Genomic DNA, 27,839 nt, shown 5'->3' on the forward strand with positions numbered 1-27,839 from the left:
ATGGGATCACAACCATCTGTAATGAGATCTGATACCCTTTTCTGGTGTGTCTGAAGACCGCGATTGTGTACTTATATATATAATAAATAAATCTTTTTAAAAAATGAATGAAAAAAAACCACAATGAGCTCATATGCAGGAAGTACTGCCCGGTGGTCAGCTCTGACTGAAGCCATTTTAGACATAAAAGTTCATATTGGCCTTTAATTTGATGGGTCCTATGAAAAGCTTTGTGGAATTCCTTAAGATTAACAAACCATATACAGAACATACAGAACACAACAGGGGATGCGGTCAGCGTGACCGTGCTCTGTGTCTCGTTTTATCAAATGTTTGCATATTACAGCAACAGTATGGTTAGCCGGCAGGCTCGGAACAGCTGTGCTGGGGGTGCAGCCCTCAACAGTGAGTACACTGAGTTCTACACAATGGGCAAAACCTTAGAGCCCATCTATGCTTGCATCGGGAGTTAAGGAATTGAAAACTAAGCCTTCAGAATCGGCTTCCACATACAGTATTAAACACTGGAGATAAGCTTGGCTCATGCCTTTAGTCTTAGCACTGGGGAGGGATGAGGGAGGCAGAAGCAGGGGAATCTCTGAGTTCGATGCCAGCCTGGTCTATAGAGTAAATTCCAGGATGCCCAGGAGCTACACAAAGAAACCCTGTCTGGAAAAACCAAACCAAATGAAACAAAAACAAAACAAAAAATAAACCAAAACCAAAACAAAAAAATAAAAAGAATTAGCTTGTAGTTAACTTGGTAACTTTTTTATTTCCCCTTTTATGCCATGTCTTGGTTCCAGGTTCAAACATAGTACCTTGTGCATTGCTGAGCCTGTGCTGTGCTGTGCTGCTGAGCTGCAGTTTTAACCTAGATTTGAATTTTACTATTGTAATTAAAAATATATTTTCTATAGGTCAGCATTGGAATAGTTTGGGTCTCTTTGTGTGCCTAACTGGAAGGGAGTGGGAAAGCTGGAGAGATGGCTCAGTAATTAAGAGACTGGCTGCTTTTGCAGATCTGAATTCAATTCCCAACACCCGAATGGCGGCTCACACTGTCTTTAACACCTTCTGACCTCAGCACTGTATGTACACAGTACACAGATATATATGGAGGCAAAACACTCCTAGCATGAAATAAATAACTTTTAGAAGTAGCTTGGGACCAGTGAGATTGGTCAGCAGGTAAAGCCACTTGCTACATAGGTATGGGGACTTAGAGTATGGTCCTTGGAACCGACGTGGAGGAAAGGAGAGAACCAACTTCACAAGTTGTCCTGTGACTTCCACATGTGTCCTGTCGGCCATATTCACAAGTACTAAAGTAATAGTAACAACAACAACAATACTAATTCGAACCCCTGCTTTTGGGGTTCCATTTCACCCCACTCCAGTTCGCAACTCCACCTCCACTTGTCCACTCTGAGGCTGCTCATGAAGGGAAATTTAAAGCACGTCACTCAGACATCTAGATCTGAAAAATGTGCTTTTAAAATGCTGCACTTAGCACAGGTCGTTTGAAGTGTTGGTGTGGCAAAGAGCGATCTCTGGCAGGTTGAGACAAGCAGTTAACTCATGGCTCGGATCCCGTGAGAACTTGGCTCTGTTGATTGGCTGCAGCTTGTGCAGAAATGGCTTCTTGGTGACAGAACTATGTCATTGAGGAGTAAAATGCCCTTTTCTTTTCTTTCCAAATGCAGGTTATATATTTGGGGAGGGCACCAGAAGACGCGTATAGAACATTAATCTTCGGGGATACAGCCTATATTCCTTTCAGGTAAACATGCAGGTTATGTGGTAGGTGTACTTGACGAGACTCTTACCAGGAACCTTTTGGTGGTGATTCTGGGGAAAAAAAAAACACAAAAAAACCAAAACCAGAAAGTAAAGCCCTGGCAGGAAGGCATGTCAATGATGTGACACCTAGGAGTCTTAACAGTGACATTGTTGGAATGTTGTCACTTCTGGCTTCTGTTTGGTAGACACTGGTGACTACATACACACACCCACACATGCATGCACACCATTTCTGTTATCGGAATGTCAAATGTCTTCTGATTTTGCCTTCTCTTTGAAATGGTAGGGGTGGAGTAGAACTTTCCAGAGAACCAAGCTGTGATGTAACTAGGGGAGGATCCTCATGGTACTGTTCGCATTGCTACCCCTGTGCAACTGACCAGGGAGTTTCCCTACCCAGCAGGAGGAACTTTATGGGACAGTACCTGACCCCCTTTTCCCAGGGGTGCAGCCAGCAGAGGTGGTGGGTGTGGCTGGGGATGTAGACACACCTGCAACAAAGCCTGTCCGGCAGCTTTGTGTGGAGGAGTCAGGCTTAGATGCTCCTGCCTGTGAGCGGATCACAGCCTTGCCTCCTAACTAGTGTGATGATCTTGAAAGAATTTTAAAGGAAAAAAAAATGTTTAAAAAGCTATGAGCTGATTAATCCGGTGTCTTATAGATGAACTCTGGAGTATCTTCCTAACTGAAAACAGTCTCCTCAGATCATTCTGTGGAACCCTCTCTACTCCTTCCATTGTTGGGGCAATGTTCAGATTTCAGTGAAGTGGTAGCTGAAGGCCATGACTGAGCCTGAGTGTTCCTGCCTAGCAGACTCCCCCAGGTGTCCTGTGATTTGAGGTGTGTAGGAAGAGAGAAGGCGGTGCTGAGGTGAAGTAATCTTTTCCACTCATCTTTTCAACTTGTAACAGCAACCAGTTGTGTCTGTTAGAAGCAATTTTGTATCTGTGAACCCAGAGTGAACATCCCAGCATATGGATCTGCTGTTACAGCATAGCAATGACCTTTTTTGGAGAGTTCTCTCCAAAGTGTTAAGTTCTTGTTGCCATTCTCACAGCTTAGAATACATGGACTCATAATGTAAACAGGCTTACTGGCCAGAATGTAGCAGTCTCAAACCCAGTTCCAGCTAGAACCTCCCAAGATAGTCCTAATTTGCCTTGCTCACATTTTATCTTTATTTTATTTTTTTCCGATAGACTCTTACTATGAAAGCCTTGCTTTCCTGGAACTTTCTGTGTAGACTAGGCTGTCCTCAGACTCAGATCTGCCCCACTTCAGCCTCCTGATGGCTGAAATTAAAAGTGTGTGCCACTGCCAAGGACCAACCTCGGTTTGGAGAGGGAGTTCTGAGAGGAGGGATGTCTAGGAGCAGCAAAAATGACTGGTCCAAATCGTGATCCAAGTGATCCAAGCTTGATGGCCTTTGTTCTGCTGAGATGGCTTTCCAGACACCCCCTTCTCTGTGTTCTTCTGCTGTAGATAGATTTTTGTTGCTATTCTAAAAACTCAATGGTTGAGACAACTAACTTTCTGCTCAAGACTGCTTTCTCTGCTAGTAAAAATTCTAAAAGCTCTCTGGATAGCTCATGAGTTTTCTGGCCAAAGTCAGAAAAACCGCTATGAAAAATTCTTGGATCAACTCAAAATTCTAAAAGTAATTCTTTGGTTTTTCCAGTCAAAATCAGAAGCCAGAAAATGTTCTAAAAGAGCTGTGTTCACTCTTCAGAGAGTCTTCTCTGGATAGCTGCTAGAAAAGTATGAAACATTCTAAAAGAGCTGTGTTCATTCTCCGTGGAATTTCCAACTAAAGTCAGAAATTCCATTAGAAAAAAATTCTTGAAGGGCTGTGATCTCTCTCCAGAGATCTTCAGATAGCTCAGCTCTTGCTAGGAAAAAATTCTAAAAGAGAATTGCTGTCACTTTCTGGTAGCTCATCTCCTATAGACTCTAAAAGCTCACTCTTATCAATTCAGTTATTCCAGGTTCCCTCTTAACCATCCCACGAATCAGCATTCCACGACTTTAGCCCCTTGACTCTTAGGGAGAGACAGCGAACATAAGCACAGACAGTAAGATAGCTGTGTGGAGCCCAGCCCTGGAATCACCATTCTGACCACACCTGGACCTAAATTAGCTCTGTCCCAGGCTGACCCTGAACGCAGGAATCTGCCTGCATTTATAAGCATCTTTCTGATAAGCTGGGTCATAGTGCAGCTGCCACTGTTCCTTTAGATCTGTGATGCCCCTTATGCAGTTTGTATCGTGTCTTTATATTTTTGCATAGTTGAGAAATTGTATTTTTAAACTCATGTTTTTAGAGTTCTTTTCTACTGCCTAAGGACTGTTCTGAAGGTCCCAGTGTTTACCATTTTGCCGATACATTAGCCACATCTTTGCCTATGCTATCTTTTATCATGGAGTCATTAATATTGAGTGGACATGCCTCAGAGTAATGTGAAAATATGCACATTATTATACAAACAAGCTTAAGCCTACAGCATTCATGGAGGCCCACACTTGCTGGCCCTGTCTCAGGGACAGGAACCATGTTATTCTGTCCCTACCAAGGCCATGCTGGACTCCGCAGTATCACCCTGCCCGGCCTATTTCTTTTCCTTCCTTCTTTCCCTCCTTCCCTTCCTTCTTTTTCCCCTCCCTCCCTCCCTCCCTTTTCTAACTTCCATTCCTCCTGCCCTCCCTTTTGAGACAGGGTTTCTCTACAGCTCTGGCTATCCTGGAACTTAGTATGTAGACCAAACTGCCTCAAACTCACCAAGTTCCACCATTCTCTACCTTGCTAATGCTGGGATTGGAGGTGTGTACCATCGTACCCAGTGTCCTATGATTTCTTATTAAATCCTGTCACTTACTTTCTATCTTAAGGAAATAATCTAAAGGAGCACACTTGTCTTACTGTTGTCTGTGGTAATGTTCTGCTTCTTAGCTTTGTACGTTTTGTGTGTGCCTTTCTTTTCTCTTTGAGAGTTTGCATTGTCCCCTGACCCTCTTTGTTTCCACCTTTCAAATGCTAGAGTTATAGGTGTGCACCACCATGCCCCATCACGTGGTTGTCAATAGCTTACTTTTGTTATCAGTTAGAGAAGTGACTCTTACCTTTGCCGCTGCTATGTCCTTTACAAACTTGAGCCTTATTCTGAAGAAAAATAGCACTACCTATCTGCAGGGATTATGAGCCCAAAAGAAAAACAAAACAAAACGCCTGCCCACATACAGAGTTTGCATAATATCCATAGCCCTTTCTTTTCTTTTTTTAAAAATTGATAAATACAATTTGGAAGAAAACACTGATGTTAACATATGCATTGCACATATGTGTGTGCAGTGCTTAGAGATTAGACTCAAAACATCGTACAAGGGCACACCCTGAACCACTAAGCCTGCACCCCAGCTCAAAACACTAACTTGTACAGCCAAGACTTACATATGTGTATGTGTGTGTGACTACCACACTTTAGGATATAAGGCGTGGTTATCACATCAAAGATTCCCTCCTGCTCTGTGCACAGTCATCATCCTCCCATAGAGACTGTTCTCATGCTACCATTCCCTGTTACTTAGGCTTGTTTGTTTTGGAACTTCCTGTGTCTAGAAACCATCTAATAAGCATCAGGATGACTCAGTGGTTAAAGCACTTTATGTGCAGACCCAGGGACTAGAGATTAGATCCTTCACAGCCATATAAATGGTGGGTGGGTATGATAGCCCAACTATCATTCCTACCTTGGAAAGCAGAGACAGTGTATCCCTGGAGCAAGCCAGTCATAATTGTGGGCTCTGGGTTTGTTGAAAGATCTTGCCTCAATGAATAAGGTGCAAGAACAATTAAGGATGATTCCTGATTGCTCTGCTGGGAGGACTGGGGTATGCTTGGAGTCTGGATCTTCATGAAGGCTAAGCTTGTATGTTCAGATTCAGTAAAGCAAGCCTTGAGCCATCATTATTCTTGAAGAAATCCATGCATCAAATTCTTTGCATGGTTGACTTGGTGTGCCTTTAACTAGGTTAACTAGGTTGGAGAATTATTGGCCATGTTCTGAAGTCAATAGTAGTAGTTAACAGTTACTTTCAAAGTCATGCATTACTATTGTTTGAGATGTCACTCTCTTTCTGTTGATTGCTGATAGGACCAGTGCAGTCTTTGAGTGGAACTGTCTGTTGGGTAGTTAGGAGCTTGTTCAGATGTGGAGTGGTTTTACTGGATGCTCCTGTGATTTTATTGGAATTCTAACCCTTAAGAATTAGGAAAAAAGTCACCTAGTTAAATTATTCAAACTTCTACTATAACTATAGGAGCAGAATATCTGTTTCTATGCTGAACAGATCACTGAAGCAGAGTGCATATGGTTTTTAATTCTAGTCAGCTTTGCAATGGGTGAGTATGTTGTAGATCATTAACTGAGTAACGCTTTGGGCATTTCAGAGATGCTGCCTATGGAAGCTGCAGTTTCTACATTACACTTCTCGACTGTTTTCATGCAGTAAAAAAGGTGAGTGTCTCGAGGATGCATTCTTCTACACAGGGCTGTTCTTTCAGGTATGTAAGGTCAGAAGTATTCCATTCCTGTTAACATAAAGTGACTCCAAACCAATAAATAACTCATTCTGAATTTCTGATTGATTCTGTGCTTGAATGGGGTGGAAAAGGCACTTACACACAGGAGACAGACAGGGATTGTCACTCAGTTGGGTGAGCCCTTGCTTAGCATGTGGGAGTCCAAGGGTTTAATACAGCATCACAAAAACGAGGCACAAGAGAGTTAAGTTTTGGTTTTAGTACAGTGTTAGCTTTGAGTGTGCCTCACTTAAAGGAGAAAAGTTGAATACTTTCTCCCTCCAAGTTGTATTTATGTGTATTTATGTGTATTTATGTGTCTACAGCGACACAGTAACTGCAGGGTGTACGGAGGCAAAGTGTCGGCTTAGCACATGCACAGTCCTCGGTTCCATCCCTTGCACCAACAGCGTAGTGACTTTGAGACTCGGTATTGTCTTCTGGCATTGAACTTTGAATTCAACAGAATTTGGACAATTAATTTGTTACAAAGTTTTATATAAAAATAATTGCATTACAGTTACTTTATCAGAAAGTTGCAGGAATTGGGGGTATTGGGTAAAGGTCTCAACCATTGAAAATGTTCGGCATGCATACAGCACTCTCTAGGACACATCTGGTTCTTAATAGAAAATATTGGGTAGAAAATTGGCATTTTCCTTATACCTTTGTTCATAAACATTTTCTTTTGGATTTTAGGCAATCCAGTATGGCTTCCTTAATTTCAACTCATTTAACCTCGATGAATATGAACACTATGAAGTAAGTTCTAGGTTACTGTTTTCAGTCTCTCCCTACTTGCACTTTACCGAAGTGTCATTGACCAACATAGTTGTATTCATGTACAGAATAATGCTTTTAATTTAATTATTATTATCATCACTGTGTGTGTGGGGGGGTGTGTGGTGTGTGTGATGTGTATTGATGAGTTTGTGAGATGAGAAGACTTCTTTGTAAAGTCAGTTCCCTCTCTTCAATAGGTATGGATTCTGGGCTCAAACTCAGGTCCTTAAACTTGTGTGGCAAGTGCTTGACCTGTTAAGCCACCTCACTGGCCCAGATACTTTGATGAACATATGGTTGTGAAATGGTTCAAAGAATCAAGCTCACACATGTGCTATCTAGGTGTGCTCAGGACCGTTAAGATGCAGGACCAACTGCGAGTGAGACCCAGAACTTAACACTGAAAGTTTGGGCTCTCATCAGAATTCCACTACTTGCCCACATACCTTTCCATCTGTTATCCTACCTAAAGGAACAAGGAGAAATCTTTTTTTTTTTAATATTATGCAATATGGCGAAGTGCTTCAGAGATGACTAGAGTTTAAATGCCCCAAGTGCACAAAAATATTAGGTGGTTATGATGTCTTTCCTATCTATCAGTCATATCTGGGTTCAGCTGAATGATCCCACCTTAATTTAGCCTTGGGCTTCCACATGCTTATACCACACACATGTTCGTGTATACCAAACACACATGGACATGCATGGACACACATGCACACGAGGGGGAAAAAATGAAATTGTAGGATAAGAAACATCACATCTTTAAATCTTGGTTCTTCATTCCTGATTCTTAGTGGTGGTTTCTGAGATTGATCAGTGGTTCTAGGGTGAACAGGTACATTTTTATAATGCTTATTTTAAGTTCTGTTTTTAGTGTTGGTGACCTTCCTATGGTGATGGGAATATAGGTTTGAAGTCCCCAGGGTTGGCACAGTAAGGTAATGACTTGCTGTGTCTAGTGACTAGTAAGGTATACTTGGCCATTGTAGCCCAACTGTACCATCTGTTTCAAGTTATTGAAGCTGAGCAGAAATAGCCAGGCATGGTGGCAAACACCTTTAATCACAGCCCTCAGAAATCTGAAAGCAGATAGATCTCTGCAACTTTGAAGCTAGCCTGGTCAGTGAGTTTCAGGCCAGCCAAGGCTACATAGTGACATCCTATCTTAAAACAAAAACCCAAACGTTTTAAATAAAGAGTGAACATTTTACTGGATTCTGCAAATTAAAAATCCAGGAGCAGAGTTGGGGAAAGTGGCTTTCTGGTCAAGAAAGAGAACCTAAATTTAGATCCCCTGTACCTCTGAAAGGAATCCAGTGTGGCAGTAAACTCCTGTAATGGGAGGTGCAGAGAGCCCTGGGGCTCACTGTCAACTATTGTAACTGAATCAGGTTCAGTGAGAAAACTTGTTTCGAAAAACAAGGTAGAGATGAAGTCAACCTCTGGCTGTGTACACACAGCATGTGTTTATGTGCACACACACACACACACACGCCCGCACGCACGCACGCACACACACATATGCCCATGCCCATGTTGGAATGTGGAATATTATTGACAGACTGAATTCTCGTCCCTGCTAGGAGCTCTTGTTCTAGCCTGCCTTATCAAATGAAAAAGATGGGGCAGGAGAATGTGTCCAGAAAGACAAACTCCTCATAGGTATCTTCTGTATTTTTAACATAAAAGGAAAAACAAAAGTCCTTGATTCTCGGGTCCCTTGCTCCAAGTGATGTGTAAGATGCTGTATTAAGGCCCTTTGTAGGCAGGAAAGGTTTGTGTCCTGCTGTAGATAGATATTTAGAGTGAGAAGAGGCTCTGCAGACAGCACTCCATGCGTTCATATCCCACATCCACAGATAACTAGCTTTGGTTCTAAAGACCTGCAATCGAAGTCAGCTTTTCCACTGCAAAGATAACGCATATCCTGGGGTTCACCCTGCCAGCTCTGTCTTACAATACCACTGTTTCTAAAGTGCAGTATTTAACCACCTCCTTCAGCGACCGTGTAACCAAATTACTAAGATTCCCCCCAACCCCCACCCCCGCTTGTCCCTATAAAAACAAAACATACTTTTTTGGGGCTAGGTAGAGAGCTCAGTGCTTAAAGTACTTGCTGTACATGAGGGCCAGGGTTTGGATCCCTAGAATCCACATATGCCAGGCAGGGAGGCATACGTGGCTGAGGCCTGTAATGCCAGCACTGAGAAGGAAGAAACAGATGATCCCTGAGGTGAGTTAGAGTCTGCAAGCTCTGGCTTTAGTAAGAGTCCATGTTCCAGAAAATGAAGTAGAAAATGATTGAACATCAGATGTCAACTTTGGGCCTGCACACATTTAAACACACACACACACACACACACACACACGCACACACACACGCACACACACACAGTAGTATATAAAATCTGAAACTGGCAGTTGGTGCATGAAGTGCACTAATTGTTAAAGTGGTTTTTCTCTTTGGCATTGATTCTCTCTCAGTCGATTGGTTTTCACTTCTGACAAGTCTGTGTTGTGTTGGGTGTGTATGTTATCCCAGCACTTGGGAGTCAGCGGCAGACAGAGCTCTGTTGGGTCCAAGGCCATCTTAGTCTACGTAGCAAGTTGAGTGACATCCCTGCCTGTCTTCTGTCTAACATATGTGTGTTTTGCTTTTCCTTCTCTGTGGAGAATGTGCTTCTGTCTGACGCTTCACTCTTTTTATTCACTCTATTTATTGTTTGCATTGAAAGTTGCTTACAATGGGGGGGGGGGAGGCGTTGCTTTTAGTCTCCTCACACAAACTAGAAAAGCTTGCTCTAATAATAGGAGTTGGTTTGCTATTTTCAGATAAAGTAACCAGGTAGTTGAAAATGTAACGTCTGAGTACAGACTATGTTCTCCAGGCTAATAACCTAGCAAAGAAACAGTTTTAAAGTGATTGACAGCAGAGAAGTCAGCTGTTCCTTGGGAATTACTCAAAGCAGGGCAAAATAGATGCTGCGTCTGTTAATAAACAGCACGTGTGCTAAAGACAATGGCTTTGAACTGAGTGCTGAGAAGGGAGGTGGAAGGAGATAGGGTTCAAAGGTTAATTGTAATGGTCTCTCCTTTGCAGAAAGCAGAAAATGGAGATTTCAACTGGATAATACCAGAGCGGTTTCTTGCCTTCTGTGGGCCACACTCAAGATCCAGGCTGGAAAGTGGTATGTCAGACTGCAGCCTCGTCTTTCTTCCTTTCCCAGTAGGTAGTAAGCTGGGCACTGCAGCGCTTGCCTCATCTCAGCCCTTTGTGAGTGAGACTAAGACAGGAGGACACAGAGTCCTGACTTCTGCTGTGCTGTAAGGTTTGGTGTCTGTGATTGGCTCAGTCTTGCTCTGGTCACCTCCTGGGAAGGAGGTCCCTGAGTTGCCTCTGGAGGGATGACCCAACCCTGGTTAGAAAGAGACCAAAGAATCAAGCTAAGCTTCACTCAGTCTTTGTGGTTTAACCACTCTTGGTTATCTGAGCACACTGTTCTGCCTGGATATTAACTTTTTAAAACTTTTGTTTTTTACAGTTATAACCACATTGGTATTCAGTCCCCAATCCAGACATTGTTTCCACCCACTTTCAGGTGAAACCGCTTTCCGTTGTGTTCTTCCTGCGTCTTACGAGCTGTGGTGCATTTCTTTATGTAGGTTACCACCAACATTCTCCTGAGACTTATATTCCATATTTTAAGAATCACAATGTAACTACCATTATCCGTCTGAATAAAAGGATGTATGATGCTAAGCGCTTTACGGATGCTGGATTCGATCACCATGATCTTTTCTTTCCGGATGGCAGCACCCCTGCTGAGGCAATTGTCCAAGAATTTCTGGATATTTGTGAAAATGTCGAGGGTGCCATTGCGGTGCATTGCAAAGGTAAATAAGCAGCTAGTGCACACGTGTGGGTATGGGCTGCATCCTTTGTTACATGGCCAGACAACTGCATTTTTGAAAGGATAGTTTAAGTTTTTCTGTGACATTATTGTGTGTGTTGGGGGGATGGGGGGAAGGAGAGAGAGAGAGAGAGAGAGAGAGAGAGAGAGAGAGATATCAATCTCCAAAGACAACATGTGGGAATCAGTTCTCGGTTCTCTCCTACCATGTACTTCACAAGGGTAGAGCTCCTAGTATCAGATTTGGCAGTAAGTACTTTTTCCAGTTGATCCATCTTGATGCCCAGAAAGATCAATTTTAAAACCCTTAATTTGTATATAGAGTCTGGTCAATTATCTTCATGAGTAAGCCCACAATATCTTATTACACTGAAATGTGTATATTTCTTCAAATGTCTGTCATGTGTCTCTGAGAGGAGTCCTCAGGTCTTGCAGCAGCTTGGTGTAGAGTAAGATATGCTTCAGCCGCTGCAACACTTTCTGAATGTAAATGTTCCAGGAGTGACTGTGATGGTGCACTGTATGAGTATAGTAGAGCTTCTCTAACTCTAATTAAGAAAACAAGGGGTATTAAATAGCAAGGTTTTAAAAAAAAAAGCCAAATTAGTTTCTGGAGCTAAAACTGTATTTGTAGTTAGGAATGTAGCTACAATCACAACATCAAATGTTCAGTTTGCACTGGAAGATGACAAGGTGAAAAGTACCAAAAAGTAAAGTGCAGGGGGCCAGGAAAGTGTGAAAAACCCACGAAAGCTGTTATTCTTGACAAGGATCAGACAGTGCATTTTCCAGGCAGATGATTTAAAACAGCTACCTCAACAGTGTGTACAGTGAAAAGAGCGTGTGTGAAAGGAGGAAGAAGACTATGTGAGCAGAATCCAAGTGTCAATACAAGAAAAAACCCATGATGTAAACCCAAAAGGCAGTTCTGGAAATGAATTGAAAAATTTACTGGCAGGGTTCCAAAGCAAAGTTGAATAGGCAGAAGGAAGAAGCCAGGACTGTAAAGAGCAGAGCCATTAAAAAGCTACCAGGTCTGAGGAACAAGGAGAAAAGGAGTCAAAACGAGAAAGGAGCCAAGGGTAGCAGTTTTGGATGGAGCTGGGCAGAGCAGATGGACACAGTGAGAGGTCCACAGAGGAGAGAGCGAAAGGAGGCACAGTGCCTGGAAATATTGCCCACTTTTCTGAAAGACATGATTGTAAACATTCTCAAAACTCAGCAAACTCCAAACAGAACAAACGCAGAAACTCACATGAAGACACTTTATGATGAGACTGTCTAAAGCCAAAGACATTGAAAGAAGAAAAAGGAAGCTCTCCAGTTACCAGATCTTCCATTAGAAACTGGGAGGCCAGAGGCAATAAACTGATAAGGAAGAACTTTGTAACCAAGAATCCTTGTAAGTCTTCAAAACTCCCTCAGAAATAGAAGAAGTTAAACCACTCTCAGAGGGTCAAGTGCTGGGGGAACTGTTAAAATTTGACCTGTGCTAAGACGTGCTAAGGATATCCATTGGTACTCCAGACAGTACTCAAAGCCATGTCAGCAAGTGTCTATGGTAGAGGTCAATATTCACATAGATTAAAGATAGTAATCACTTGTAAAATATTGTCAGTGTTGATATAAAATACTGTAACATAAAAACATTATAAAAATCAACAAAATCCAGGGTCAGTTCCTCACAAAGTCTAACAACAACAAACACAAAATTCACAAACTGTTAGTTTTGTGTTTGATGATTGAAGATAAAAGAGAAGAAAGGGTAAATTATTGCATGGTAAGTGGCAATGAGGACAAACTGGAGAGTCTGTAGAAGCAGTAAAGGACCTGAACTCAGATCTTCATGTAAAAACATAAGGTATGGCTGCACCTAACCTCTGCACAGGGGATGGATAGACTTACTCAGCTTACTGGCCTGTCCACCTGGCTGAAACCAGTGAACTCCAGGTTCATTGACAGACCCTGTCTCAAGGGGGTAAGGTGGACTGGTAGAGCTGGACACCTGTGTGCATATACACGTGGGAACAACCAGTAAGAGATGGCCATAACAGTCACAGAACAGAAAGTTAGATGATGCAAACCAAGTAGAAAATTCCTGAAAACAAAACCAGCCAACACAGATTCACCATGAGATGTAGACAGTGGGCAAAGAGTCCAGAACACGGAGAAGGCTGAATTGGTAGCAAAGTTTCCCAGTGAAGAAAAAGGCTGGACCTGATGCATCACCTGTGACTAACACCAGTTTGCATGTTGTCTGAGGCCAGGATTGCCTTGCTTCCAAACACAAGCAAAGAAGCGGCACGATAGTATCATGAGCATCCTGAACAAAGTGCTTAGCAGTTGAATTCTGTAACAGAGTAGAAGAATCATATGGACCCGTGTCTCCACTGATAGAGGGCTTGCTTTGCAAGCATGAAAATCTGGGTTTCATTTGCCACTCTGGATAACCCCACGGTATATACCTGCAATATAGCATTGGGGGTGTAGACACAGGGGGATCAGAAAGATTATTCTCAGCCACACAGTGAGTTTGAGGCCAACCTACAGTTCAGGAGACCCTGCCTAAGATAATAAAATACAGTATAATACAGTATAGTACAATACAATTTGCTCTATTAAAGTAGGGCTGGAAGGAAGCCATCTCCACACAGCCTCTCACTGAAATATTTTCTTTGCTGGTACTCATCTGAGGTGGCTTTCCTAATAGCAGCCTCAGCCCTCTCCCATACAAGTTCAGTTCCAAAGCCGCTGCCACAGTTTTATGTATTTGCTTCAGCAGCACCAGATGTGTGCATCAGGGAGGGTCCTCTAACAATCCAATAGCATGTTTATATATATAGAGGTTTATTAAAGGAAACTGGAGTCACCGAGTCCCTCATCTGTACCTGGAGCTGTCTACCTAGAGGTGTGAACTCAGGATGCGGAGGACCTGCTTTGGGAGGAAGGCAAATCTTTTTGTTCTATTCAGATTTTGAATGGATTGGACTGCCCACATGGAAAGCAGTGTACTTACTAAAATTAGCCCTGGATGAAATGCCGATCTTGACCAAAATTCCTTCCAAGTTGATTCAACACATTAACCATCATAGGAGTTGATTATAATGGTCTCCATAAGAGGAAAGAAGTAGGGCTGGAAATGACTCATCATATAAAGTGTTTGCCATGCAAATGTGAGACTGCAGTTCCCTAGTTTTCTAGAAGGCCACAGAAATACTGGGTGGCCTTGTAGCTCACCAGTAACTCCAGCCTGGGAATGAAAGAGATCAGAATGGACAGCCAAACGGCCATATCTGTTAGGTTCAGTACAGAAACTCTGCCTTAGTGAATAAGGTGGAGAGCAATCAAGGAAGACTCTTAGACATCTACTTACAGCCTCCTCATTCATGCAAGTGTGCACCACACACACACACAAACACAGCATGCACTGACGGACTATCTCTGATGCACCAGCTCCCAAATAATGACACAGATCTTGTATTCTGAATGCGTTAGGCCTTAGCTTAGGTTTGCTCCCAGCTAGCTCTTATAACTTAAATAACCCATTTATACTAACCTAGATCCTGCCACGTGGCACATAACCTCTCTTCAGTGTCTGCATTTGCTTCTTCCTCTACAACTGGCAGGCAAATCTCTCCTACTTCTTTCTTTCCCAGAGTTCCTGTCTCTGCTGGATGTCCGACTGTCCTCTCCTGTCTAGCTATTGGCAGCTCACCTTTTTATTAAGCCAATCAGAAGGTGCTTTAGTCAGGTGAGGAAGGACAGAGAAACATCTTCAAGCAGTATACTAAAAGATTATCCCAGCATACATGCATGCGTAATCACATGCACACCACATACATACAGAGGCATAGACATAGTCAGAAGTAAGAGTGAGGTGTAATTTAGGTGGGAGTGCTTGTCTGACATGTCCCAGGGTTGGGTTCTGTCCCTAGTTCTCCTCCTGTAAAATAGAGTGTGGACTGATACAGATGTTGAGTAGGTAATTCTCTTGGACATGGCAACAAATGCAAGGCTTGGGCAGAAAACAGCATCCTTTAAAAAACTTATTTCAGCTTTGTACAGTGGCAGTATCATAGCCAATGAGGTTTATCCGAGGTGCAGTTATTGCTGATTGAAAACGTTTCCCAATACCCCGCCATCATGACTTGCAATATAGTCGGCATTGGCAATTTTTGACAGTTTCTACGGAAACTGAATTTTTTTTAAAAAAATATGTGCATGTGTGTATGTGCCTGAGTGAATATATGTACCATACTCATACAGGTGCCTTTGAGGCCAGAGGGTTTTGATCTCCTAAAAATGGAGTTAAAAGCAGTTATTAGCTGGATGCTGGGAATTGCATGTGAGTTTTTAGGTCCTCTATAAGAGCAGTAAGTCCCTTAGCACTAAGCCATCCCTCCAGGTCCAAACTCCATGTTTCTTAGTCCCTGTTCAGAAAGTGATTTTCAATCTTTGGCCTTACATCAAATCCTCTGGGGGCAACTTCAGATGGCCCTGGATCCCATCTCTGCTCCTAGGCTGTATCCCACTTAGATCTTGAGGGTGAGACCTGCCACCTAGCCTTTTAAAACCTCTTGAGACTAACTTAGAGAAGAACCTCTGTGGAGGGAGGCAAAATCCTGGGAAGGTTATAATTTTTTCTTCCTCCTATTCAGAAATTTCTAGAAGATGTGCAAACAGATTTCATTGGTTTATTTTTCTAGCTGGCCTTGGTCGAACAGGCACACTGATAGGCTGCTACCTCATGAAACATTACAGGATGACAGCAGCCGAGAGCATTGCCTGGCTCAGGATCTGTAGGCCCGGCTCAGTGATTGGGCCCCAGCAACAGTTTCTGGTCATGTAAGTGTACTTGAAGCCTGTTTCCCGTAAGAACTGGTGGGTGTGGGCATATGAGGGGGGTGTCCTTATGAAAAGCTGTATTTTTTATGTTGTTTAAACACTGTAGGAAGCAATCGAGCCTCTGGCTGGAAGGCGACTATTTCCGTCAAAAGTTGAGAGGGCAGGAGAACGGAGCCCTCAGAGAAGCCTTCTCCAAACACCTTTCAGATGTTGATGACATTTCGATAAATGGGCTTGAGAATCAAGACAGTCAAGAGCCTGAGCCGGTAATGGAACCATCTTCATCACGCTGTTGTTATTGCTGTAAATGCTGTTGAAATCCTTGTTAGGGCATGGAGAAAACTATAGGTAAAGATTAAAATAAAGTGGCTTTTAGGGTCTGTTATCACAGTCATGTTTACATACATTTATAACCTTCCCTAGAAGTGTTTGGCTGAAGAGAAAGTTGTGTGCTCACAGAACGTCTCACTGACTTCCTAAACACAGATGGCAGTTATCAGTAGGGAGCAAGCTCCTAGGATGGGCCTGCTTACACCCCAGCCTGAGTGCACACCTTCATCTCAACTGCTTCAGTAGCACAAACAGAGAGCTTTCAAAGAACCACAGTTGTGGCAGGCAGCGGTACTAGGTTAAGTAGTAATGAATGGATGTTCAGACTTTAGCAAGTTCTGAAACCAAAAGCCCCATGATGTATCTTTACCCCTTTATAGAGGGCTTTGAGACCAGTGACCCTGAAAGTCAGCTTTGATTGTCTTGAAATATGGCTGGTGCCTGTAGTTGGGGATTTAGCTCAGTGGTAGAGCACTTGCCTAGCAAGCAGAAGGCCATGGGTGCAGTCCTCAGCTCCGGGGGGGAAAAAAAAGAAGAAGAAACTTAAAGTGTGTGTGTGTGTGTGTGTGTGTGTGTGTGTGTGTGTGTGTGTGTGCTTGCATACATGTCTGAATGTCTGGGTAAGTAGCCACTTGGCTGCAATAGAACCTAAGTTAGCTCAGTGTTTATTTTTTGTTATTGTTATTGTTGTTGTCTCAACGCATGTAGTATAGTGATGATGATGAAGTCAGTGGAGTGACACAAGGAGACAGACTTCGGGCCCTGAAAAGCCGGAGACAGCCGAAAACCAACGCTATCCCCCTCACGTGAGTGCCTCCCTCCTCTCTGGTCACTTGTCTGTTATGTTGTCTGCATACTTTTCTCCATAGCTGCATATCATTACTTTGCAATGATCACTTGTGTGATTTAAAATCTAGAGGTGCTCACCTGGGAAGTGCTAAGCAGGCACAGTCTGAAGAGATGAGTGCATTTATCTCTGTGTACTACTGTAACCTCAGGAGCCATGATAGGTAAGAGAGCAATATTAGGAAAGTCGTGTCCATAGACAGTCGAGAGTGACAGCAAATGTCAAGACCAGGTTAACAGATTTGACCCTAGGTATTAAAATGGTTACTTTTTTCCCCCACTCCCTTACACATGTCCTTCCTCAGTCTGTACGAGGGAGAGTTGAGTCAGTTGTCATGTTAGATCCTCTCAGAGTTATGATAAACTCATCCCCTAATTATGTTTTTATAATTTTTTTTTTTGGTCTGGAGAATTGAAATGCAGACAAAGGCTTATCACAAGAATAAGAAGTTCATGCTCAGTAGGTGTCTTTATCCCCACGTGAACTTCTTAAGAACTCTTGTCAGTTTGGATCTAACTACAGGGAACATCCGCAATTGGCATACGAATATGGGGACGAAGCTACTGTGCCTTTCCCAGTAGGTGATCCCACCCAGACCAGGGCTCCTGTCCTTACTGGTGTCTCCCTTTTTCTGTGGACCCTGTACTTCCAGCCGTTTTGTGAGGACAGACTGATGGAGATAATCTCTGTATCATAAACATCTGGCAGTGCCAGAAGAAGTTAGTGATGTGGTCTTTCAGCCTTGGGGTCCAGTGCTGTTTGCAGGGTTCAGGGGGACAGGGTTGGGAGGGTTCCTGATACAAAGTGTCAACATTTTCAGCATAAAATCCTATGTGAATTCTGATTTTAGTTGTCTATTAAGAATTCTCCTCTTTACGGGGGCTGGAGAGATGGCTCAGTGGTTAAGAGCACCAACTGCTCTTCCAGAGGTCCTGAGTTCAAATCCCAGCAACCACATGGTGGCTCACAACCATCTGTAATGAGATCTGATGCCCTCTTCTGGTGTGTCTGAAGGCAGCTACAGTGTACTCATACAATAAAATAAAATCTTAAAAAATAAATTAAAAAAAAAAAAAGAATTCTCCTCTTTACAAATAGTGCCTTTTGTATAACTTTTCATATAAATAGATACATATGTAGTGTAGGAGGTACATTAACTTCAAATGCCATGTTTTAAAATTATGTGAGGCCTTTCTAGTTACTTTTATTCACAAAATCATCATCCCAAAACTAATCCTGTGCCTGATAGAGGAAGGTTGATCATGCCCCACAGCAGCCCTCCACAGACTTAGCTGAGCTTCTGAGTCATGTGGGAGCTTACCATGTAATGCAGCTTCTTGTTGGAGCTTCTAGGTGCGGTCTGAGATTCCTATTTCTAGCGAGCGTCCTTGTCTGCCCCTTGCTGCTGGTGGTGGTAGAGGGAGACGTTGACCTCCTTTGAATTGCAGATTTTGTGGGTGACATATACTTTTTGTTCTAAGATGGTCCATTGCCAGTTTATTTCTTAATAGGTTGGTTTGCCCTACGTTCAGACTCCAGGTTAGGAGTGAGAGGAGACAAATTCTGCTTGGTCAAAAGTTCTTGTTGGGGGTCTGGAGAAATGGCTCAGTGGTTAGGAGCACTAGTCGCTCTTCCAGAGGTCTTGAGTTCAATTCCCAGCAACCACGGGTGGCTCACAACCGTTTGTAATGGGATCTGATGCCCTCTTCTGGTGTGTCTGAAGACAGAGCATTCATGAACATAAAATTAAAAAAAAAAAAATCTACCAAACTAAAGTTATAAAAAGAGAAAAGTTCTTATTGAACTGGATAAGAGCAATGACTGCTAGTCCAGAGGACCCGGGTTCAATTCCCAGCACCCACGTGGCAGCTCACAACTCTCTGTGATTCCACTTCCAGGGGATCTGACATGATCACAGGATGTACACTCAGGCAAAACACCAAGGTACATAAGATAATTAAATGATTAAAAAGGCTTTTGGTATCTGCTGGGGAAATGCTCAGTGGCTAAGAGTCCTCATGCTAGGGCCAAGTTTGGCTTCCAGCACTTGGTCAGGCAGCATACGACCAGCTGTAACTCCAGCTCTGGGAAATTTCTGCACCCTCACTCTCTCTCTCAGATCTCTCTCCCTCTCCCTCTCCCTCTCCTTTTGCCTCTGCCTCTGCCTCTGCCTCTCCCTCTCTCTCTCCCTCTGCCTCTCCCTCTCTTCTTCCCTCTATCCCTTCTCCCCCCCCTCTCTCTCACACACTCTCTCTCTCTCTCTCCCTCTCTCTCTCTCTCTCTCTCTCTCTCTCTCTCTCTCTCTCACACACACACACACACACACACACACACACACACACACACAATTAATAGAACTTTCAGGAAATCTTACTCTCCACTCTATTCAGAAAAGTGTTTTCTGGAACACAATCATTTAACGATCTCTTGTTAGATAAACTAACTAGCCTGTGGGTATATGGTGACAAAAAAGCACAAGAAGATTTAATTTTAAAGACCCCTGGAACTTGCAGGTGGCTTCAGATGTTCTACCATTCATTAGATTGTGCAAGGATAGAAGTCTGATGCTCAGAAATGGCTTAATGAGAACAGCTAGAAGGTTTGGGGAGAGCTCGGTGGGATCTACACATATATGTGCTCAGGTGTGACCACATACAGTACACACACACACAAGAAACACCAGGCCAAAACTGGGTATGTGGCATAGCACTTGAAAGGTGGTGGCAGGAAGATCAGGGGTCTAAAGGGCATTTAAAACTACATAGAAAGGTCAAGGCCAGCCTAGGAAATAGACCCGAAGACAGAAGGAAGAGAAGGGACAATAAATACCAAATTTTGAGTATGCACTAGTTACTTTTTCTGTTGCTATGATAAAACACCACAACCACGGCAACTTATAGGAAGGAGGAAATGTTTATTTGGGCTTAAGGTTCCAGGGGTTGGAGTCCCCAACACAGGGAAGCAACAGCATACGTAGTGGCAGGCCTGGCAGCTGGAGCTGGAGATGAACACTTAACTTTGAACTGCAGGCGGGAAGCACAGAGAGAGCCAACTGGGAATGTCAAGCCTCTTTGAAACCACCTAGGGACTAAGTGTTTAAATGCTGAGGCTATGAGGGCCATCTCAGAAACATGCATAGTGTGACCAATAGTAGCAAAACTGATGGCTCTTGGTCAGGTGCACTTCTGTAATCCACATTGCTGAGTGTGCTGTTCATGGAACTCCCAACCGACTGAGGAGTGTTCTGTTTCTGTTAGAGGAGTTCCCTGGTCACAGTTGCCCCTCCCCTGGTCATATCAGAGAGTCTGTGTTGTTTCTGTGTCCTCTTCTACTTATGTTCAGGTGTAGTATTTTGTATATTTTACAATGGCCAGCTCAATATCATCTGTCAGCCAGTATGTTGGAAGATGGAGTCTAACCGTTTGATCCTGTGTGTTGAACCTGTTTAAACTAAAGTCAGCATTTTTGTCTCAACAGAAGCTGGACCACCACCACCCTTGTTTCCCGCCCCTCTCCATCACAGTTGCTGCCCTGGGCCTTTTAGGGTGTTTTAAATCCACAGGTGGCTCTATGTATTTTATTATATGAATTATTTTGGCTTCCCAATTTGAACATCTGTTCTTTCCCCTTCCGCCCTTTCCAGATGTCCCCTAGCTGTGCTGACCTCTGCACTGTGTAGTGTTGCCATCTGGTGGATTGTGTGTGACTACATTCTTCCCACCCTGCTGTTCTGTCTTGATGGCTTCAGAGCACAGTAGCCATCTGGACACTTTGACAGATAGTTTGCTGTGTAAGTTTCCTGTTCCATTTCCCTCCTGCCCTCCCCTGGTGTCCAGTGTGGTTCTCATGGTGCATGTGTTTCTCCTTCTGGCTCTCCTGGCTTTGTTGGTTTGCTTATCTTCCAGGGTTCTCTTTCTGAATCTTTTCAATGAATGGGATGGTACCAGCAGGGAAGGGCCTCAACAATCCTTTTGAGTCAAGGATGTTAAAAATAACACTGAGTTGTACTGGCTGTTTGTAAACGTGGACATTAGAATAGTTTTCTTGCCAATCAAAAAACATTCAGGTAGTTGGGCTAACTTTTGCCTGGTTTCCTGTCCACAAGGGGGCTGTATTTACTTCTTATGTTCAGTACTGGACATGAGCTCTCTCCAGTCCAGTCAAGAACTCTCTCTCACCATTTCTACTTTTAGCAAAAGATTGGCCTTTGCAGCCTTGGGGGCTAGTGAGGACTGTGGCCCAATTTCTGCTCATAGAACAGCTCTCTTCACACTGTCTTGAGTCTATAGAACTGTCTGCTCTCTCATCACATCTTTGTGTTAAGTGAGAAAAAGAGGCAGGGAACTGGCTGTCTCCCTTGTGTTTCCTTAGTCTCTGGACTCTTCCTTCCTTTCTCCAAAATAGCCAGACAATCTTTGTTAGGTTATGTACACAATTGTAGTCTCCTAACCTCTGTGTTTAACACCACAGTCCAGGACTGCAGAGGGAGATTCCGTCCCACACCACTGCCATACTGTATCTGTTTTCTGAGACCTTTCTTCAATTCATTCCAAAAAGTTACTTTACTTGTCCCAGCGTGGACTTAGACATTACCAAAGCATGCAGGGTTCCCGTCTCGGATCTCCTTCAACGTGAAAATCCGTCATAGCCAACCCTGGCCCTTTGTGGTTCTGTTGAGGGCTTCGTGTAGCTAAGAAGGATTAAAGAAGGAATCAGGGTCCACTCTTTGAAACTAAAGAAAACACGCTGAACACATATTTATTTATGATGGAATTTATTGTATATCTTAGACGAGTTTATAATCTCACAGTTCTTTTTTTTTTTTTTTTTTTTTTTTTACTTTTCTACCCATTGAAGAACAAGGGTGCCTTTTACAGTTAATTCTTCTCAAACTGTTCCAAGAGGCCAAGATGTTCTCAATGGATGGAGTTGCTGCTAATAATATTTGTCATCAGGCTCAGCTTAAATGTTGCTTTAAATGTTGCTTCTACTGGGGAGTCCTCCTCAGCGCCTTCTGCAAGAGCGTGAGGTCACTCCTGTAGCTGATGTCAACACTGCGTTCCAAAACCAAAACAGGGTGTTCCATGTAGCCTGCTTACTGACTTGAATTTTTGAAAAAGCAAAAAGCTTTCTGTAATTGAGGCAAGTAACAAGTGTGGTCTTCTTAGCCATTAGCTCCTGGTGATAGTGATTGGCCATTGCTGTGAGGCGGTGAGTGAGCTTTGCCTAGAACTGAGAGTTCCGTCAGCTGGTGGCCTGGAGCCTAAGACCAGAGAGTACTTTATGTTTCTATCTAGTGCACACAGTGGGGGACAGTGCTACTAGAGAAAGATGCAGGGTTTGTGGAGCATCCCACAGAAAGCTCTGGCAGTGATCCTCTAGAAAGCCATCCAGGCATTTTGAGGCTTGGCAGGACACTCTTGGTCCAAAAGATTGTTTTTCTAGTTTTGCTAAGTGTCTCCTCTTTGTCACTGTCTAAAATCTGGAGCTGCTGAGGCTTCAGAGATACCACAGACAGGGAAACAGCGTGTGGCTTAGGCACAGGGTAAGGAGGACGAAGGCAAACTTTGTTGGGGAAGACAGAGAGAAAAAAATGGAAAAATGTATATTCTGTATATTGCCTGGGAAGAACCATGTGGGCAGGGCAGGTGGCAGTGAATCCCCCGTGTGCCTGTGGCAGAGGCAACACTTGAGTTTGGCCTCCTCATCCTATCTGAGCTGCTTGCTGGTGTATGCAAGTGCAGTCTTGGAGCTTTCCCACGGCACTAACGAATTCACCGCCCGCTCGCTCAGGCCAGATGATCTGAGGCCTGCCTGGTGTGGTTAATGTACACTAAATTTCCTTCTGAGTTTCAGAGTTCCACAGAAATGAGTAACCACTAATACCATTGCCTCACATTTGTTTACAACTATTTCTTAGAAAAATACATTTTCAGTTAACCTAAAAAGACACTTCTTGATTTAGCAGTAGTAGATCTTTGTGTATCATTTAAACATTTCAGTAATTTAGGAGATCAGGAGTAGACTTCCTGAGCAGGCATTGGTGGTGTGTGTGTGTGTGAAAAGTTACCAAGCTTTTGAGCTCAGATGATCCGAAATGGGAGAGTAGCGTTTCAGAAAAACAATCTCATTTTTCTCCCTTGTAAAGAAGCAGCAGTGGAGAATCAAGTATACATTCTGCCCAAGAAGCCTGGAGAAATCAAATTCTAGATTCATATCCTTAGGTGATAAATATTTCCTCCTTGATTTGTATTAACAGAAAGAAATTGTAGCAATTAGATAAGAGAAGTACTGTTAATATTCTGTATAGCCCAGTACAGGGTAACCGTAATTAACAATGAACAGAATTTTTTAAGGAGGGCCTTGAAGGTTCCCAACATGAGGTATGACACATAAGGTTATGGCTGAGCCAGCTGTTCATCTTCCTGTTACACATATGTCTGTGTAAGCAAGTCCTCATGCCCAGTAAATATGCATGCTGATATATACCTACTGGAGTGCTGTGAGCCATTTTTAATAAATCCTGCTTGTGGGAGGAGAGTTCATGCCTTGGGGCAGTGGTTCCTCCTTGAATCACATTTCTATACAATCCTACTGTTTCTGTTGGAGTATTTCAGATCAGCTTTGAGGCCTGGCCTGATTCACCAGGGCTAGCTAGGTTGCTCTTCCTGTACAGCTGGAGAGCCAAGTAGAATTGTTTGGCTTCCTTTGCTGTGGATAACCCCCACTACCCTCTGAGCTTAGGAAGCTTTGCTGCAGTAGAAGGAGCGGTTGTTGTTAATCACCTGGTCATGACAGGCCTGTGAAGTAGACTCCTCCTTAGTTGGAATCACCTCTTTTTAACTTTCTGGAGCCAATCTCTTACATGTTGCTTTCCCAATTGTAGTTTGACTTTGAAGGGAGAAAGCTTTTAAGTCAATGTTTTCTCCTTCCTCTAGCAAACAGCGATGGGAATAAATCCGTGGTTCTGAAGCAAAGAGTTACCTGCCAACATCCTTTGATGTTGTGTAATTTTTCTTCTGACAGTTTACTGAGAATCACTTACAGAGAGTGTGCTCTGTGTGGTCTGTTCTTTCTGATTCATGATTTTTTTTTTCTCCCGGGCAGTCTTCTGTTATGAGAAGACTTTTAGATTTTAATTGAGACAAGTTTCGCAGTTTTTAAGTAATTGTAGTTTTGTTGTGATGATTGAAGATTTAGTAAGTAGTTATGATGCAGACAAAACTGAAATTTTCTTGAACATATTTAAAAGTTTGCTTGGCATGAAATTATTGCTTTGTTGTTCGTTATGCTTTCTTTCTGCTCCGACCAATGAATATTATCTAGCTGTTTTCCAAATTTATTTTTAAACAGTTTAAATGGGTTTATGATTTGTCTTTGTGACTGAAATCTGAAACCCTGCTTTGACAGGTTTGACTAATAGGTTTCTTTGGTTTGTAAATTGTACAGAATGCCAGGTCATTCATTTCTCCAAAGCAAAGCAGCCCTGGTTACCTCTGTAATGACCTTCAAGGAGAAATGAGATGCTTGGTATAAAAATGTGCTTCAAGTTTGTTTGTTCTGTGTGTAAATGGCAAATGTGATTGTGCAAAATTGCTTCCTCTGTCAACTATTTAATGGTTGTTTTAGTGAATATAATCTTACCTTTTTCCAACTGTTTTCAGAGTAATTCTTCAGTCCAGTGTTCAGAGCTCTAAAACCCCTGAACCTAACCTTTCTGGCAGTGCAGGCATTACTAAACGAACCACCAGATCTGCTTCGGGAAAAAGCAGTCTTAAAAGGTGAGAAAAGACTCCCAGTCTGGAAAGTCTCAAGTTTGTTTCCAGTTTACTCCTCGGACCCTGCTTCTCGAGACTGACATGAAAATAGGAAGTTGGAGGCTGTGATGGGAATGGAGGCTGCTGTGTTGCTGGCTGCTGAGAGGAAATCCTTCTTTTTGGAAGGGTGGTCTTTGGCATGGTCTGATATGGGGAAGCTGAGGGTGTTGGCCCTAGAACTTGACCCAAGTGCTTGTTGGGCTTGAAGGAAGCTTTTTCTCCCGCATCAGGTACAGCTCAGTGAGTCATGGCAGAGCCTCGGGGCTCTCAACCCGATGTCCTGTCCTCCTGCCACAGCGCTTCCCGAAACCTGCTGCTCTCCTTTGTGTCTCCTCGGTTGTTACTCCTACTTACTCTAGGCACAGAGCATTCTCCACCATCTTTCCATGTTTGTCATAAACCAAACATGCTATTCTCTGAGACCCAGCCCCTGCCCAGCAAAGAACAGGCCACACCATTGCTCCTTCCTGGCCCATGAAAATCAGGTCCCCTGGTCATGCTCCGGCACCATCACTCGGCAGTGGTGGCTTCACTTGTTTTGTTTTTTGAGACAGGGTCTCTTTGTGCAGCCTTGACTGTCCCAAAATTCACACTGAGGACCAGGCTGGCCTTGAACTCATAGAGGTCTGCCTACCTCTGCCTTCCAAATGCTGGGATTAAGGGCATGCACCACCACCATCCAGAGATACTTCACTTTAAGAATGGGGGGCTCTGAGGAACAACAGGGCCAGATAGTACATTCTACTTGCCCCTTTTATCAGTTCTCGTCCGGTTCTTGGAAGCTTTCTCACCTTCATTACTTAAGTCATTGTAAGTTCATGCCTGGTGTGGTCCACCATCACTGTCAGTCCCAAGAGCTCTGGGTACTCAGGGTTCTAAGGGATGCTTTGGATTTTGTTGTTTTTCCTTGTTGCTGAATGTTTTGTAACATTTCACTTTGGAGTTAGTCTCCTGAGAACCTACTCGGGTACTTGAGAATCTTTAGTCAGCCACTGACTCAGAAAGTTCAGGATTTAATTTTAAGTATTTTATATGTGTGGAGTGTTGGTGACCACAGAAGCTGGAAAGCATTGGACTCCCAGGAGCTGGAGTTCAGGTGGCTGTTAGCTTCCCAATGTGGATGCTGGGATACAAACTCTGGTCCTGTAGAAAAGAAGCAAGCACTCTTGATGTCTCTCCCACCCTGTTTTAAATTTTTCATTAGATATGGACTTAAGTGTTCATGTTTCTTTTATACTGTGGTTCCAACTTGACAAGAAAATTAGAAAAGGGCCAGATTTAGGTACACTATAACATAGTGTCCAAGTTCTGACAGACAAATAGGAGATGGGCCAAGTTGTGCCTATTTAATTTAATTAATTAATGATTAATCAGGAGCCATTTATTTACTGATTGATTGACAGTGCTGATGCTGGAAGTCAGGGTTTCATGTGGGTGAGACAAATGCTTTACTACTGAAATAAAATCCAATCAGTCATGTCTTAAAGGAAAATTTAATGACTTGACAAATGCTTCTGAAAAAAGATTCCCATGTAACACTTGTGAGCTATAGAACTCCAGTTTGAAATTATACAGTTTGACATATATAGAGAAATATCGTCATAATTATTTACAATATGCAAATTTCTAAATGTGTGTGATGCACAGAACCCCCATGCTTCTTGATTCTGATTGGAGGACACTTGAGTGTCCTACTTTTCCACTGAGTTGTAGGAAATGGGAATACATTTTATGTGCAGTCAGACTGTCAAGAGTTCCCTGTGAATGGTGGCCTTTCATTCCAGCCCCTAGGAGGCAGGGAGCCTGGTCTACATAGCAAGGTCCAGGCCAAGCAGGGCTATGTAATGAGACCTTGTTTCAAGACAACATCCAGTGTGTCCGCAGGCGTGGTGTTGATGTTGATATCTAAGTGCTTGAGCTTTTGGTATAGTCCAGTAAGACTTGGTCATTTGATTCTGAGTGATCGAGTTTAGCCGAAGCTTTGAAGCACGTCATGCTATATTCCACTGAGGAAGGTTGACTGTGCACCGATCCTTCTGTCTCGGTTTCTTAGCTGCACATGTCCCTCCTGTGACCATCCACTTGTCTTCCCTGGATAGTGGTTTCTGATTTTCAGTGAGTTCCTCTGAGATTGGATGCTTTGAGGATTCTGAATAAGCTAGGTCAAATGCACTGGATCAAAGTGCCTCTTAGGAATTTGGAGTAGAGATAAGCCAAAGAGATTCGGAAGTTGAGGTTGGAGTCCTGTGACCTACATTCACATTACCTTAACTATTGCTGAAGAAAGGCGTTCCACCACGTCTAGGAAATGAGGAGAACCACAGACTTCCAGGCTATAGCCTCCTGCGTTTAACCTGCTGAATAACGTGCAGCTTTTGTTTAGAGGGTGTTAAAGGGATGGACATTGGTATATAATCTACCCCAGGAAAAGTACCTCAGCTGAGATGGTTGAGTAATTCTAACATACTTAATTGAAAGCTCTTCTCTTTAAACAATAGCACCCCCCCCCCAAAAAAAAAGCACATCAAGACAAATATTTCACTTTCTTTCAATGTCCATTTGTCTCCCCTCAGGCTCACTAGGCCTCCTGGTTCTTTTGTAGGCGAGTCCCTCTCTGTTCTAGGTCCTTGCACTCACACATCTCCTCTGATGGCCCATGGTAACATGAATGTTTAATCCCATGCCCTCCCCATCCTCCCAGCCGCCCCCCTCCCCCTTTTGAGGCTTCTAGGATGGAGATTCTTACCAACTTTGCTTTGCACTAAGCTGACGCCTGAGTTTTGACATTGTATCAAGAGAGACTTCAACTTCAGAGACTTCCCCAACAAAACCTCTTAAAAGAGTGGCCTTGCCCTGAGAAGATTGGGTGGGTTGTGATAGAGGTATTCGCTGTTGGAGGAGAAAAACCACTGTGTTCCTCCTGT

The 27,839-nt window shown here is 43.2% G+C and overlaps 1 protein-coding gene and 1 non-coding gene across 25 annotated transcripts in view; both read left to right on the plus strand.

Annotated features, from left to right (window-relative positions):
* The window catches only part of Cdc14b (cell division cycle 14B), an 88,701-nt gene that overhangs the window by 52,183 nt on the left and 8,679 nt on the right, over positions 1-27,839 (plus strand). For 8 of the 24 annotated variants that reach the window (XM_039095828.2, XM_063276542.1, NM_001415672.1 and 5 more), the window contains 9 exon segments: positions 1,707-1,783; positions 6,248-6,314; positions 7,079-7,141; positions 10,266-10,353; positions 10,829-11,059; positions 15,783-15,921; positions 16,028-16,187; positions 16,960-17,057; positions 24,763-24,879. In XM_039095828.2, coding sequence (XP_038951756.1) covers positions 1,707-1,783; positions 6,248-6,314; positions 7,079-7,141; positions 10,266-10,353; positions 10,829-11,059; positions 15,783-15,921; positions 16,028-16,187; positions 16,960-17,057; positions 24,763-24,879 — 1,040 coding nt within the window. 24 annotated transcript variants of the gene reach the window in all.
* Positions 15,130-15,270, plus strand: LOC120098028 (U4 spliceosomal RNA). The gene has a single exon (XR_005495961.1). It is a non-coding gene; the product is annotated as a U4 spliceosomal RNA (small nuclear RNA).

The sequence above is a fragment of the Rattus norvegicus genome, chromosome 17, assembly GCF_036323735.1.
Source record: "Rattus norvegicus strain BN/NHsdMcwi chromosome 17, GRCr8, whole genome shotgun sequence".
NCBI classification, from domain to species: domain Eukaryota; kingdom Metazoa; phylum Chordata; class Mammalia; order Rodentia; family Muridae; genus Rattus; species Rattus norvegicus.